We start from the raw sequence: 16,021 nt of genomic DNA, 5'->3' as shown, positions 1-16,021 counted from the left end.
GTATCCTAAATAAATACAATGTAACTAATAATTACAAATATAGATTTAAACATAAGATTTTAAAAATTACCCGGACATTGATGACCTAAAACTAACACAAAATTCGCTTGATGGGGTTTTGTATTGATACGAATTTTATTTATGTCGTATGATGTGTTAGATCTGCATGTAAAAAAACATTTAGTAAATAAAACATAAACATATAAGCGTTGAGTATCCCAAATTAATACAATGTAAGTAATAATTAGAAATACTAATTTAAATATAGGATTTTAAAAATTAAGCTACAAATTACCCGGCCATTGATGACCAAAAATTAACACAAAATTACTAACACAAAATCCGCTTGATGGGGTTTTTTATTGATACGAAATTTTGTTTGTGTCGTATGATGTGTCAATTTAAAAAATGGTAGGTATCACAGATTTTAATTTAATTATAATTAACGAACAATTTGTATTTCTTATCATAAATACTATCAAAATTTATCTTATAATGATAGGTATCAAACTTTATTATAAGCGTTTATCATTTAAATATTTTTTAGTATATTTTTTTTTGGATTCCTTATACTCGTAGTATTGAATTAATAAATTTATCTTTTTCTATATTTTTACTTTATTTTTTTCGTTAAAATAATTTAATTCGTTGATTATAATTTACGTGGCATTAAAATTTTAGATATATCAAACTAATTAGTTACTTTTATCTAGGTGGCGACATAATTTTTTAATTCAAAAATAAAATACAAATTTTTTTTCTTATTGGTCGAAATAAGTATATTTCTTACGTGGCGCTCCGAATGCTCTCCAAAAATGCCTACTTTATTTATATATATTAGATTAGATTATTATTATTATTTAAAATATGTTTATTGAAAACTTTTATAAAGCCCATCTGATAATCATATAAAGATCCGCCCATTTATTTATCAACCCATATTATAACTACGGGGGTCATGGCTTTTAAAGGCCTCCATTCCTATTTCCTACCTCTCTGAGTTATTTCATTGAAGCGCACTCAACGTTCTCCACTGAAGCGTTCTCCATTGAATCTAATTCTTGTATCCCCCATTGAAGCAGCTTCTAAGGTAAGTTGTTTGTTGTTGTTATCATCACATCAATTTCACAATCTAGGGTTTACATTTGATCTAATCTAATTTAATTATCAGTGCTTTAAATTTAGGGTTCGTAAATTTTTTAGATTATGAAACATCATATCCAAAAGAAAAGAAAATTATGAGCGTAATTTGATTATTGAATCAAATATCCCTAAAATTATATATTTTTCGAGATAATTCAATATGAAATTAAATCTCTTTTCCCTGGGCCTAGGGCGGCCGCCCCTCCTGCCCTGCCTCAGGTACGGGCCTGCTCGTGTTGTGGACTTATGCTGTTCTTCTTTCTTGTTGTTCTCAAATTATGAATCTCTCTTTCCCATTTTAGTTATTTCTTTCTTTCATCCCAAAATAATTGTATGAGCCATAATTTAGGGTAAAACTGAAATTGCAAAGAAAAACTGAAATTGTACACTCTTTGTAAGAAATCTGCTCTTTTTCAAGGGTAATTAATTTGCTAATGAAAGAATAAAAAAGGTTCAGAAAAGTATAATTTTTTAGGAGGGTAGATGAGGGATGTGGGTAGGTGAGCAGAATGAATTAATTTAGTTAAACAAAGATGAATTACAGAGAGCGGAAACTGAGATTTATACTTGAATTACAAAAAGTCAAGACACTAGTTAATGAAAGCCAAAAGGCAATTTTGTACTGAGATGTGGGTGGTTTCGGCGGTGGGGCAGGGGGAGGGGTGGTTGTCGGGGCTGAGGCAGGGTAATGGAGTGGCTGCCGGGACGGAAATGGACGTGGGTGGGGAGTTCAGTTCGGCCATTTCCCTGGTGGTGGTTGTGATGGAGTGATCATGGAGGAAGAGAGAGGAGAGAGAGAAGCAGGAGAGGAAGGGGAGGGAGGCGCCGGCGCGCCTGCCGGAGCAGGTACCGGCGGCAGGGGGCTGGCCTGGGCTGGTGGTTGGCTGTTTTTTTTTTTTTGTTAATTTTTTTCTGTTTTTTTTTTGTTTTTTTTTTGGTTTTTTTTTGACCAATCACAGGCCGCCACGTGTCATGTAACCTGTTATAAAAGGTTACGTGACTGGTTGGGACCATTAAAAAGATCGGGGGGTAAAGGTGGGATTATTAAAAAATAATCCAAAGGCGGGATTATTAAAATCGAATGGCCCAAAGGTGGGATTATTCCCATGAATTTTTCCTTATTAAAAAATTCTACTGGATGACCTCTATCTATATGAACTCAATAGTAAGAAGGCAGGGGATTCTGGTGGGTTCATACATCATTATAGGCTTATAAAAGGAGAGTCGGGATTCTTATTGGTTATGCTCATTTGATTGCACCTGTAAATATTGTTGGTTGCTTGCTTGTGCTTAGTCTTTCACTTTTAGGACTGTATGACTGTTTCTTGATTTATCCCCACCTGACGTGTATCATGTAATTCCCTACATATGCCATGTTCAATGCTCTTTGCTTTCCTCCCCACCTCCCTCACACATACTCTTATAATTCAGTCTGTTTTATTTATAAAAACTAGTTTAGGTTTATAATTATACAGATATATGAAGTGGCAAAGTCTGCTACCATATGCCCATATTTCGAATTTGTGATTTCCAAACTTCTAGTAGCTTAATGAATATTTGATTTTAGAAATAAATGCATTAAACTCCATGTTAATTCTTTTTAAGTTTGTCAAATTTTCTCTCTAAAGGGTAAGTTTCCAGTTTGTTTGATTATCCTATCGGCTGCTTGGTGTATAGGGATATGGAGATAGAAATAGAGCAGAGTAGCGGATCACGAAGAGGCCAAGGAGAGGAAAAAAGGATTTTAATGCTGGCACTGAACGTTCAAAGGCCGCCTGTGGATAGACTAGAAGATGGAACTGAAAGCCTCTACTTTGGATGTGTAGATTTTCACTCGGTGGATCTGAAGCAGAATAAATTGACTCGTTGTTGCTTTCCTTCACTGATCATGGTTGAGGTTACAAATGCCATGGTGTCTTTGAATGAATGCATCTACTTAGTGGGAGGTGTGACAAGTTCTATAGCACGATCACCTTTCATCCAACGACTCCAATCTGCATCTCCCTTATCCAACCGTACACACTACTTTGGTGGTTCTAGTCTTGACATGTCTGATGAGGCTGCAGTGTGGCGTCCATCTCCTGTCTTCATTGAGGATTGCACTTCTTTCAACTATGTTAGCTTTCTTGGCAAGATTTACAACTTTGGATCTAATCGCCTTGCGCCCGAGGTTCTTGACCCTACCGTTGGCCACTGTAAGCTAATCAGCCCTATCCCTACAAGCCTTGTCGGTTGTAGTGTGTCTATTCCTGTACTTCCTGACCCTTCCAACAATCGCATTCTTATGCGCATCTATGGTGGTCCCCTTTCATTGCCTTCCCTGTATGCTTTCACTCCTCCTGTTGATGTTGATGGTATTGGGACATGGGAATGTCTCACCCCTGATTTCCCAATTTGGGCTGATTCTGCCGCTGTTGTTAATGGTGTGATATACTTTCACTGCCATAAATTCCCATCTCTTCTTTGTGCATTTCATATAGCCAAGAAAAAATGGTTGAACGTCCGGTGGGATTCGTGCTTTAAGGACAAAGTTGATATGAATGTCGAAAGGATACACTTCGATGCAATGCTTCATTTAGGCAACAATAATTTGTGCTTTGCTGGTTGGATACCCGTAGATAATGCACCTACTGTATCTACTATCGAAATTGTCTTTTTCAAGTTCAAAGTGCTAGACACTAGTGAAACCGTAATCGTCAAGGCCTGCGACTCCTACTCATTTGAACTTCCGCAGACTTACGAGGTGCTTCATTTCCTCTCTGTTTAGCAAGCAGGTACTCTTCTCCCCCCTCCGTCTATTAACATGTTGCTAGTTTTTTGTGCATGCGATGCGTGCGGTATTATAGAGAATTTTTAAGTATTAAAATCAGGATTGATGTTTAAAAAAAGTAAAAAATACGTTAAAACATTAGCTTTAGTGAAAAATTACTTCCTCCGTTTTTTATTAGTTGCATCACTTTTAAAATTGCTGACTCCAACCAATTTATGATGAGAGAGATACATAGAAAGAAAAAACTGGACCCATGTGATAGGGTAGAGTTTATTAACTAAAAAGTAAAGTGATGCATCGAAATTAAAACTTCCCTTTTTAGAAAGTGATATATCTAATAAAAAACAGAGGAAGTAATAAGTTCACACATAATTATTAAAATCTTTTGATAAACAGTTTTTTTATTTTATTTTTTTATTTTTATTATTTTATTTTTAATTTTTTTCACTTAACCTTGTTTTTCCCGTTCATTCATAGTAAGTATATGCAAATGGAGTAAATGATTTGTTCTCTAAAAGATTTGTTATTTATTATTTATAAATAAATTTTGGGTGTTAAAAGAAATTAAATAATTAAACTTTTCAATTAGTTGTACTAGCCATTTCTAATTCCGATCATGTATTTCAAGTAGGGCTATTAATGATTTCATAAATCAAATGTCATTATGGAAGATTTTAGTACATAATTGATAAAATTGTCCCCACTTGATTAACAACTAGTATTTAGCCAGTGGGTTAAATTGTTTGTAAAATATTTTTTTAATGGGAGGATCAATCAAGTATGTCGTCTTTTAAAGTAGAAACAAAACATTTGCCTATTAAAACAAACTATTCAGTAGTGTTTATGATGCACGGGCTAACAGGTTTGTTAATCTTTCTTTAAAAAATTGTTGAAGGATTGTTCCATTCAACTACATATCGGGATTCCTCTTTGATTGAATGTAAGCCAAATATGTGTAAATAAAAATTATGTTGCAATAGTAGAATGAATCTCAACGTAATGTGGAGAATCAATCCAACTCTTTTAAAATTTTCACAATGTATATGAATATCATTCTCTCAATGGGAGATCCAATATTTTTACAATGTAAAAAATTGCTACATTTTAGAGCGATCTAGCCATTACCAACTATAATACTCTCACTTTTTTTTAAGAACAAAAGATTAAATTTTTCTTATTATTAGTAAGCTGTTTAAAGTATTGGAAATGCTCCTTGTAATAGAATTAATAGATTAACAATATATAGTAGATAATTGTTCCAAAAATTTTGCACGCGAGATTAGTTTTCGAGTCTTGTATCATTTTGTTATTTGGTAGCCCTATGAAGGTGTAGAATTTTCATATTTCATTGTGAAGGTCATGATGGTGTTCGGCTATTTTCTGCTGTGCTAATGTAGTACTATGTTCAAATCTTACATTCATCGTGCTTCATAGTGTAGAACCTGTGCTTGTGCTATGTTGCATTGTTCAATTAGAAAAGGGCTAAATGTGACCTAACAATTATTAAGGACTTATTTGTTGTGCTTGTTCGCATGTGTTAATTCATAAGATATTTGACTGAAGCTTATTCTGTGATGGACTCAACCACCACGGATCTTCCCGCTGCAACTAGGCTCACAGAAAACAGTAATGGCAATAATAAGAAGAAATAGAAATGAACGAGGGAGGAAGATTTGAGCTCTAATTGAAATAAACAAGGGCATATACAAAAAAGTAGGTTTAACCTACAACTCTCTTTAGTAGGTTTAGCCTACAACTTTTCCTTTTCTAAACAAGGAAAGCAAGTGTGGGAGTATACCTTTTTTGTATGCTCTTTTGTGCATCACTGTAGTTGTTGATTAAGTTCATAGCATAGCTCATGCTATGGTGGGGGAAGCAGATTTTTGTTCTAGAGGCGCATTTTAAGATCATAACTTATGATTTGCCAAGAGGCCACACATGTGTTTCAGTGTTTGTAACTATTTATTTTTCAATGTGAGCGACTGTAAACTTTAAGTACTTTTTGACTTGACCAATGGTGGAAGAGGATTTGGGTTGGGCGAGGGGTGGGTTGGGAGTACCAAGGATCGATCCTCAGTATCAAGATTGCTGTCTGGTGGGTTTTGAGGGGTAGTTATCTTTCTTTTATACGGTGTTTGTGACTTCTTACGCTGCTTGCTCCTACATGTGAGAATTGACTGGGTGTTGAGTTCCTGGGTAAGGTAAAACCTGATATAATAGGTGCTTATATTTTTTCATTCCTAGGATGTTACATGTTAGATGAGCATTTAATATGTCATGGGACTGTTTTGCAGTTACCTAGGAAGATGATAAAGTAGGTTTTTCCTTGATGATCTATCATCTTCCTCACATTGCATCTACATTGACACCCTTTTATTTTCGCACTGCTTTTGTCTCTTTCTTGTTTACTAGGTTGCATGAATTTGGTACTGCCATGTTTTCTTCTGTCAACATTATATACCCGTTTGAATATTTGATTTTAGATTTGGATTGCTAAAATTAGTTTATAGCTGTCGGGTAACTTTTGTAAGTTGGGCACTGAATATAATATGTCCAAGGGATAGTAAAAGTACTGCTCTCTTCTTTCTATCTTTAGGTTTATGGTCATTAAGGGCACACATTAAGGCAAAAGCGATTAACTTCATAATTGCAGCCAATTTTCCTCTAACTCACATATGCAACAAACCCACCAACACTTTACAAAACCTAGCACAGGCAGCCACCATGCTCACCTCCACAGCTGCCACTAGCACCCAGGCCAACCACTACCAATTAAGGTGATTTGTTGGAGGAAACATGAGGCTGGAGGAGAGAGTGCGGGAAGGGAACAAATGGATGGGTAGTAGGGGAGGAGAGTGGGGAGAGAAATGTGAGATCTGGTGATAAGAGAGTGAAAATTAGGGTTAGTTTGTTTATTTTTGGTTAATTGATGATAAACTTCCCAACAAAGGGGTAACTACAACTTCACATCAATTTCTGCGGAAACTAATGATGGTCAGAAAGAAAGGGCCTACAGTGATGATGTACAAGTGTCTAAATTCTGATTTTTTTTCCCTTTTCATAGTTCCATGTTAATAATAAATAAAAGAAAGAAATTTGCGTAATATGTGTACTGTTTGTATACACACTGTGCATTAGATGAGAACTCAGGTTTCTTCTAAAAAAAAAAGATGAGAACTCAGGTTGTAGTGTCATTGATCTTCATCAGATGCTATATCCCATTGAACATTGAGAACTTTAGCTGTTGATGAACACAAATCTTTGCACTACGATTTGTTTTTATTTTCAGTGGTATGTCAATAATTACTAAAATGATAATGACCAAAATGCTATGCAGAGCTATTCGGGCATAGCATCTGTAAAATGCTATGCTGAGCTATTTAACATCTCAAGCTCTATTGTTATTTGTTACACCTCAAACCCTATTATTTTTCTATTGTTACCTTAATGTACGAGGTGTTTGGAATTTATTCTATTCTGAGCTATGCTGTCTGGTTTCGTGCATATCAGCAGCTGCTTGAGCTCTACTGCTTGTAGGTTTTTCCATGTTTCTTGGCTCATGTTGTTGAAATATGTTTTGATGATTTCTTGGTTCTTTGTTTAGTTGAGTCACAGATGAGATGCATTCATGCATACTTGTGGCGGTTGTTTTATGATTAAGTCATGTAGATCTTTTCATTTTGTTTTCTGGGTGCCAAGTAGTAATTGATGAAAACACTTTCCAAAAATATATACCCTACTTGTTGGATGCTTCTGCTACTCCTAGAAACTTGTTTAGGATAGTTGAATTGTATATAAGGCTTCTTGAGGTAACTGGGCAGCTTTTTTACCCATTATGAAAGACAATGGCAGTCATGGTTATGAATTACGAGGCTTATTGTCAAATATACTTACCTCTGTTTTTTTTAGTTGACACGTATTCCTATTTAGGAAGTTTATATATAGTTGACACGTTTCCTTTTGGGTAAGTTTTATACCTTGCATTTACTAGTGTACCTCCATTTGCTTTATTATTCTCTCTCCTCTCCTTAATATGTGTGCCTGCCTAAATTAAACACGTCAACTAAATAGAAACAGAGGAAGTATATTCTTTTTTGGTTTGTTTGCATAGAGACATGAAATTGAGGCAATTGATGATTCGAGTTTCTCACTTAATGATTTTTACTTGTCACAGTGGTCTCGAGGAAGAGTACAAGTATCTGTTGGTCCCGAGGAAATTAGTTGCTCCTATTGCTTGTACATCGTCATCCAATTTCGAATTCTGGATGGTTTGCCTTTTGTGATGAGTGATAGATTGTTATTAGTCGTGGAAATCTTATAACAATGAAAAAAATTAGTTGTTATGACTTATGGGTAATTAACTAGTTTTTGTGTCCAGACAATGCGCTGTTTCATTGTTTTATTTAAAAAAATATTAATTGTTTGCTTTTGCAAATATTATTGAACATCAAAATACATTATTCTATCTGCAGTAACCTAAATTTTACGTATGTTTTGATATGAAGCAACCAACAAATTGATATGAAATAGCCAACAAAAACCCAATTTCATCCAAACTTCAATGTTCAAGATGCAATTTGAGAGAGAACAAATAATAAAGATAAATTTTTATCACATCAATCACCAAGTTTGATGCAACAAGGGTTTAATCAAAGCCTAACACAAAGTATGGCAAAGATTAGAGAAGATATCATAGATTTCAATAATCACAAAATTTGATAAAGATTGAGATTTTACCACAAAGGAGAAATCACAAAGAACTCAATGAAGGGAAAAACTCCCATATTTTCAATAGTTAAAACAAGTCTCGTTTTTACATCATTAAAGAATTCCTTTTAAAAGGAGGCATTAGTACATGACATAAAACTCTAAACCTCTTCAAATCTTGATTATACAAAAATGAAAGGCTATGATAAATTACAAGATAATAACTAAAATAAACGCAACCTAAATCGCATCCCACATACGAAGAAAATCATCTAAATAATTCAAATCGAGCCCAAATAGCTCCTGCTCTTGTCAAGTCAACACTTGTCGAATATGGACCAAAAGTAGTGTCGATGCTCTCGCATCATGTTTAGTTTATATCTGACTGAAATTCTACTCTCGAAATGGAAAGAGGGACACTTCTAAACAACTTAAAACAATTCCTCACTTTCCCAGACGGAATAGACACATCTAGAGAAGCTGATTCAGGACTCACTAACCCAAGATTTTCAACTATGGTCTTAGAAATAAAAGAATGGGTTGCACCCGAATCAAATAAAACTTTCACAGACAAGGAACTTATAAGGAAAATACCAATTACTGCATCAGAAGAAGTTTCAGCCTCACGGTTGTTCATCACGAACATACGACCCTTAGAAACACCTCCCGCTCAGCTACTGGTTCCAACCTTAGGTGCAGGTCCACTAGACTGGGTGGCTTGGTAGGAGTACTAGGCTCTTTCACCTTCCCTTACTTAAAAACACTCTTACTTCTTTCTTGAAACACTCATACTCACGGTGTCCTAACTTCTAGCAATAACGACAAGTCACTAGGTTCCCCTCATAATCCTTCCCTAGGTGGTCTTTCTCACATCGCTTGCATAAATACTTTCTTTTGACTTCTCACCCTTTTAGCTCCTTTTTTCTCTAGCATTGGCCGACTGGCCCCCATTCCCTTTCCCAAAATGCCCTTTGTTGTCCATCCTATCTCTAGAATTCCCCTAGTGGTTTTCATTGGCCTACTGGCGATAGGGACTAGTCACGGCTTACTGCCGTTCTCTTTCCCTTTCTTAATAATAAGTAATTAATAAAAATGTTATGTGTCAATTTGATATTGGTTTATGTTGGGTTTCGTAGAGTCCGACTCTACGCGGAAGAGAAACCCGCCCAAGACCCGCCCACTAATTAAGGCGACTAAGCATGCAATCACAAATTAAACAACAATTAAGAGAGAGAAGAGCAAGACATTCATACCCTTGGCGCGTGCTTCGCTCAATCCTGAGCTCTTACCTCAAAACTTGAACCCCGCAAATGCGAAGGTCTCCAACGGCTCGTACCCACGAACCCGACCCGAACGGTCCTAGTCCCGAAGGTTAGTCGGGACTTTTGACCAATAAAAACTAGAGTTTTATGAACTTAAGGTTTTCTCACTTTTCTAAGGAGATGCCTTTTTAGTTCCACTCAAGTGTTCTTCCTAAATCCCAAAACTTGGGTATTTATAGGGAAATGAACCTTGATCTCCCATTATCAATCAATGTGGGAGATTTGCAATTTTCCCTATTTTATTTTAATCAAAACAAAATAAAATTGAAATTCAATCAACAAGTTACAAGTGGCAATGGGAGGAGAGGGAGAAGGTGAGGACCACCGAGCGGACCAACCCACCTTGCTCCCCAAGGCAAAGACCAACCATTGGTCCCCACTCACAAAACCGGACCACTCCTCCATGTGGCTGGTTGGCAGCTTGCCTTGGCTACCAAGGCTTCCAGCTGGCGCCTAGCACCAAGGTTGGGCAGCCCACCCAGCAAGCTAGCACACACGCACAGCCAGCCCGCAATGCATGAGCAGCCAGCCAGCACGCATGCCTCACTGCTGCTTGGTGGGTGCTGCTTGGCGCTGCTGCTATGCGAGGCCTAGCACGCATAACGTGCTGCTGCCTGCTAGCATACACGCACAGCCCAGCATGCCCAGCACGCTGATGGCCGGTGCGTGGTGCTGTGCAATGTGCGAGGCTGCTGCTAGCATGCTTCGATATAAACAGTTTCTTCCAAAACTCCATTTAGGAAGGCCGTTTTGACATCCATCTGCCATATTTCATAATCGTAATATGCAACAATCGCTAGGATGATCCGGACGGATTTTAGCATTGCAACTGGTGAAAAAGTTTCATCATAGTCAATCCCGTGGATTTATCTATAACCTTTTGCCTCCAGTCTAGCTTTGTATATCGATACATTTCCATCCTTGTCTGTCTTCACTTTGAAGATCCATTTGCAACCAATGGGTGTATAACCCTCGGGCAAATTCACCAAGTCCCAGACTTGATTTTCAGACATGGAGTCCATCTCGGATCTCATGGCCTCTTGCCATTTTGCAGAGTCGGGGCTCGTCATAGCTTGCTTGTATGTCGCTGGCTCATCACCATCCATGACTAGAATGTCCTGATCATCGGTTAAGACGATACCGAGGCATCTGTCTGGTTGAGATCTTTGTCGGCGACCTACGAAGGGTAATCGGTTGAGCATTTACATTGTCTGTTTGATTTTGACCAATCTTCTCAGCTGCTTCCAAAGCACTTAGATTGTCAGTTTTATCAGGTTGACATTGTTGCTCGTTCTCTCGAACTTCGTCGAGTTCGATTTTCCTCCCACTTGTCATTTTGGAAAGGTGTTCCTTCTCCAAAAAGACACCATCACGAGCAACAAACACTTTGTTCTCGGATTTATTGTAGAAGTAATATCCTTTGGTTTCTTTTGGGTATCCCACAAAGAAACACTTATCTGATTTGGGGTGAAATTTGTCCGAAATTAATCGTTTGACATATGCTTCGCATCCCCAAATCTTGAGAAAAGACAACCTAGGAGGTTTCTTAGTCCATAATTCATATGGAGTCTTTTCAACAGCTTTTGACGGAGCTCTGTTTAGTGTTAGTGCTGCAGTTTGTAGCGCATGTCCCCGGAAAGAGATAGGGAGTTCACTAAGACCCATCATTGATCGAACCATGTCTAACAAGGTTCGATTCCTCCGTTCGGACACTCCGTTCCATTGAGGAGTTTCGGGAGGTGTCAACTCTGAAAGAATACCATTTTCTTTCAAGTGATCGTCGAATTCATGGCTCAAATATTCGCCACCTCGATCCGATCAAAGTGCTTTAATTTTCTTGCCAAGTTGATTTTCAACTTCTTTCTGAAATTCTTTGAATTTCTCAAAGGATTCAGATTTATTCGACATTAAGTAGATATAGCCATATCTACTAAAATCGTCGGTGAAAGTGATGAAATATCGGTAACCTTGTCTTGCGGGTGTACTCATTGGTCCACATACATCCGTGTGTATTAGACCTAATAAGTCACTTGCTCTTTCTCCTAACTTGGAGAATGGCTGTTTTATCATCTTGCCTAATAGACATCCTTCGCAATTTTCAAACAACTCTAAGTCGAATGGGTCAAGAACACTTTCTTGAAGAAGTTTCTTGATGCGTTTGATGTTAATATGGCCAAGACGACAATGCCACAAGTAGGTTTGATTCGAATCGATGGTCTTAGCCCTTTTGGCAGCATTATCGATGTTATAAACCTGTTTGTCTAGTGAAAGCACATAAAGACCATTTTCTGAATGTGCCTTACCATATAAAACATATCAAAATAGATAAAACAACTATTGTTTTTGATTCGAAATTCCCGATATTGAAATAATGTTTTTGGTAACTCTTGGAACATGATAGCAGTTTTCAAGTTCTAGAATAAGCCCTGAGGGCAAAGGCAAACTGAGAGTTCCAACGGAGACGGCATACATCCTTGCTCCATTGCCGACCCGAAGCTCGACCTCTCCCTTCTCTAGCCTCCTATTTATCCTTAGTCCCTGAGCATTGGAACAAAGGTGTGAGCCACATCCGGTATCTAATACCCACGATGTTTTGCTAGCGAAGTTTAAGTCTATAACGAAAATACCTGATGAAGAAGCAACGTTGCCGTTCTTCTTATCTTCCTTGAATTTGAGGCAGTCCCGTTTCCAATGTCCATTATTTTTGCAGTAGAAACATACGGAATCAGATTTAGAAGAGGTAGCCTTTTTGTCCTTGCTGCCCTTGGCAAATTTTGACTTAGGCGGGAACTTCTTCTTTTTCCCTTTAAAGCTCTTCTTTTTGCCCGGACGTTTGAATGGCTTGCCCTTCCTCACCATGAGCATGTCATGCTTGCCCTCATCCTTGAGGGTTTGCTCGGCTTGCTTTAACATACCATGAAGCTCGGTGAGGGTTTTCTCCATACTATGCATATTATAGTTCATTTTGAACTGATCATAGCCTTTGTGAAGCGAGTGGAGAATGATGTCAATTGCCATCTCGGTTGAATACCCAACATCAAGCCTTTCCATGTTCTCAAATAATCCAATCATTTTGAGGACATGCGGGCTGACTGGCTCTCCTTTCTTGAGCTTGCTTTCAAGGATCTGCTTGTGGGTTTCGAACCTTTCAGTTCGGGCCTACTCTTGAAACATATTCTGAAGCTCAGAAATGATCTCAAAAGCCGTCTCCTTTTCAAAGAAAGTCTTTTGAAGGTCCGGAGACATAGTGGCCAACATGATGCATTTGACATCCCGATTGGCACTTTGCCATCGGTTAAGGGCAGCCTGAGTGACCTCCTCATTGGGAGCGTCGGGCATTTCCTCATCAAGGACGTATTCCTTTTGCTCTTGCATTAATACAATGCGCAAATTTCTTTGCCAATCAAGAAAGTTTGGCCCGCTCAACTTCTCCTTGTCGAGAATTGAGCGTAAAGAGAATTGGTTGTTGTTTGAGTTACTTGCAGACATGGTTCTACAATTGAAAGAATTTGAAGTGAAAAACCATTCATAAATCAATAAGTTGAAATTTAAAACGTTCATGCATATTTTCAATCTTATTGAACATTTTATCCACGCATTTATAAAATTGTCCCTTTTAGGCGGGAATAGCTCCAAGCTACTCTCGGTTTGATAAAATGTCGCATCTAATGCATCCTTGACATTTTATCTCTTTTGCCACGACATCTAAGGACTCCTTACTGATATCGTTGAGCTTAACCAAGACAACTCGTACACCTAGTATACCTTACGTTCCTAGGGAAGTAGTGATGTCTCGCTTTGGCGTAGTCCATCACGTACGCGCATTAGTTCGGTAAGTGTTGTTCTTGGAATGGCAAATTTTAGCTCAATATTATTAAGGGACCCAGGGTTTCTATGTTGGTTGATTTAAGTGAACTTAACTAATCGTCGCAACATATAGAAATCCTAGACATGCATCTAGCAATCATATATAACAACAATATATATAAAGCATAAAATAGATGCATTTGGCAACTAGCATGACCCCTTGAAATCTTCAATTTCCATGGGTCTTCATCTTGGCTCGTCTTCATCGAAACGCCATCTTGAGACATTTTGGCCAAAAAAAAAACTAGCTAGAACGACTAAGATTAATCTAATAGTACAAAAATACTTAACGGTTCGCAGACCGTATTTAGATTTACAAAAATACATAGCGGAACGCATTCCATATTTTCTATCCTAGTCGGGCCCCACTAGTTGCCATTTTCAATAACCTGTTTTGAAAACAATCTTCCATTCACCCATTCACTATTTGTGAATGGCCCATGCAATTTTACGAAATACATAATTTAACACACAAAACTAGTAACTAACTTAGGTGGTTAATCCGATTAACGCGCCTAATTAAAACTAGTCAAAGTTGTTTAATCCATTATTTCTAAACGCAAAATGCTCACGCAATTAATTTAGCTCCCACTAAATTCCGCATCCATACTTAATTAATCCGATTAATTAAGTCGGCATAACCCATAATTTGTCAAAATCAAAAATTTTGCAAAAGTCGAAAAACCGAGGTCTAACCTCGTTAAAATAATTACTTAAAATTATTGAAACGACAAAATTTTCGCAAAATCGTATAGCTTAAAATCAAGCAAAAATCCCACGCAAATTGCTTGGTGGGTGCGCACCATGGCTGCTAGGCAGCCTATGCCTTGTGCTGTGGTGCGTGATGTTAGCACGCTGCGTCCAGCACAGCAAGCCACGCTGCTAGCACCAGCAGCCTGCCAGGCATGCTATGCATGCTGGCTAGCAAGCTGGCGCCTATCAGCAAGTGGTGCGCTGGCCTGGTGCTTGCTGCCATGCTGCCCAGCAGCATCCCTTCGCAAGCCAGCCCCTTGCCACTACTTCACGCACTCAGCCCTAAGCCTCCCCGCCACACAGCAGCGCATAACATCATCATGGCACACCCCTGTGCGCACCATAGGCAGCCACATGTGGGCTGCTAGGCAGCCTGGCTAGCCTTGGTGGCGCTTGGGTGTTTTTGCCTTGATTTGCGTGCCATTTCTCGGAATTTAATTTCGATTTGTGTGTGACGAAATTTAATTCTAAATTATATTTTAGAATTAATTTGAGGAAAAAATAAAATAAAATAAAATAAGACTTAAATAAACTTATTTTTGTTGGTGCACAAGCCTAAATTATCCAAAAATTTTATTTTTTGAACAAAATTAGGTCTTTCTTTATGCTTAAAATAAAATGAGCTATGTCCATAATTAATCTTGCTAATATGCAAATTAATAATGGATTTGACAAAAGGGAGTTGGAAAAACAAACTAATCATCTAATGAAAAATTTTCCAACTTTCATACTTGTGTAAAATACCAAGATTACATCTTCCAATATGAAGATTAATCAAATTTTACTCACAAGTATTTGAACTTGATGGATTTTAATCAACCAAACATGAAAAATCCAAACTTTGTTCAATATGGAATTTAGGGTTAGGGTTCCAATCATTTAAACCTTTAAAGATTAGAACTTTAACATAATAGGAACTTAAAATTACAAGTTCACAACAAGCTTTCACATTCTATTGCAATTTATTTGCAAAATTTGTGAAAAACAAGTTTATGTGAAAAATGGTATATCAACTTAAGCACTAATAAAAACTCCATTATTATGCTTAAGGATATTTTTAAAACCAGTAGATTAGTGATGCAAATGTGCATTTAATCTAACCTTGTAATGCTTGCATTAATCAAGGCTTAAAAAGAATTAAAATTTTCGTTGAAAACCGAAAAACCCCAGAAAAAATGGGTTTCTGGTTCGAATTTAGCTTCTGGACAGCTCTCAAAGAGAGTTGAATCTGTTCCAGAATGTCGATTCCACCCAAAATCACTATTTTTGAGCCAAAATCTGGGTTCGACAGCCAAATCGAGAATAAAACCGAGTTTTAAAATTAATTAAAATGAGCATCTAATCTAATTAGAAGAACATGAACCAGAAACATAAATTCTGTTAAATAACCATAATTAGAAAGTTAATTGCAAAAATTAAAAGGAGCGTGGCTCTGATAACACTGTAGGGTTTCGTAGTG

General features: G+C 37.4%; 1 protein-coding gene across 1 annotated transcript; it reads left to right on the top strand.

Moving 5' to 3' along the window:
- The first annotated feature begins 932 nt into the window (after positions 1-932).
- Positions 933-8,378, top strand: LOC110682685. The gene is made up of 3 exons (XM_021859015.1): positions 933-1,090; positions 2,821-3,917; positions 8,088-8,378. Exon 2 carries the CDS (start codon positions 2,825-2,827, stop codon positions 3,908-3,910), a length of 1,086 nt encoding a protein of 361 aa, XP_021714707.1. The 5' UTR covers positions 933-1,090; positions 2,821-2,824; the 3' UTR covers positions 3,911-3,917; positions 8,088-8,378.
- The last annotated feature ends 7,643 nt before the right edge of the window (positions 8,379-16,021 follow it).

This window comes from Chenopodium quinoa, unplaced genomic scaffold (assembly GCF_001683475.1).
Source record: "Chenopodium quinoa cultivar QQ74 unplaced genomic scaffold, ASM168347v1, whole genome shotgun sequence".
Classification (NCBI taxonomy): Eukaryota; Viridiplantae; Streptophyta; class Magnoliopsida; order Caryophyllales; family Amaranthaceae; genus Chenopodium; species Chenopodium quinoa.
Note: the sequence above shows the minus strand (reverse complement) of the source record. Positions and strands in the feature narration are given on the sequence as shown.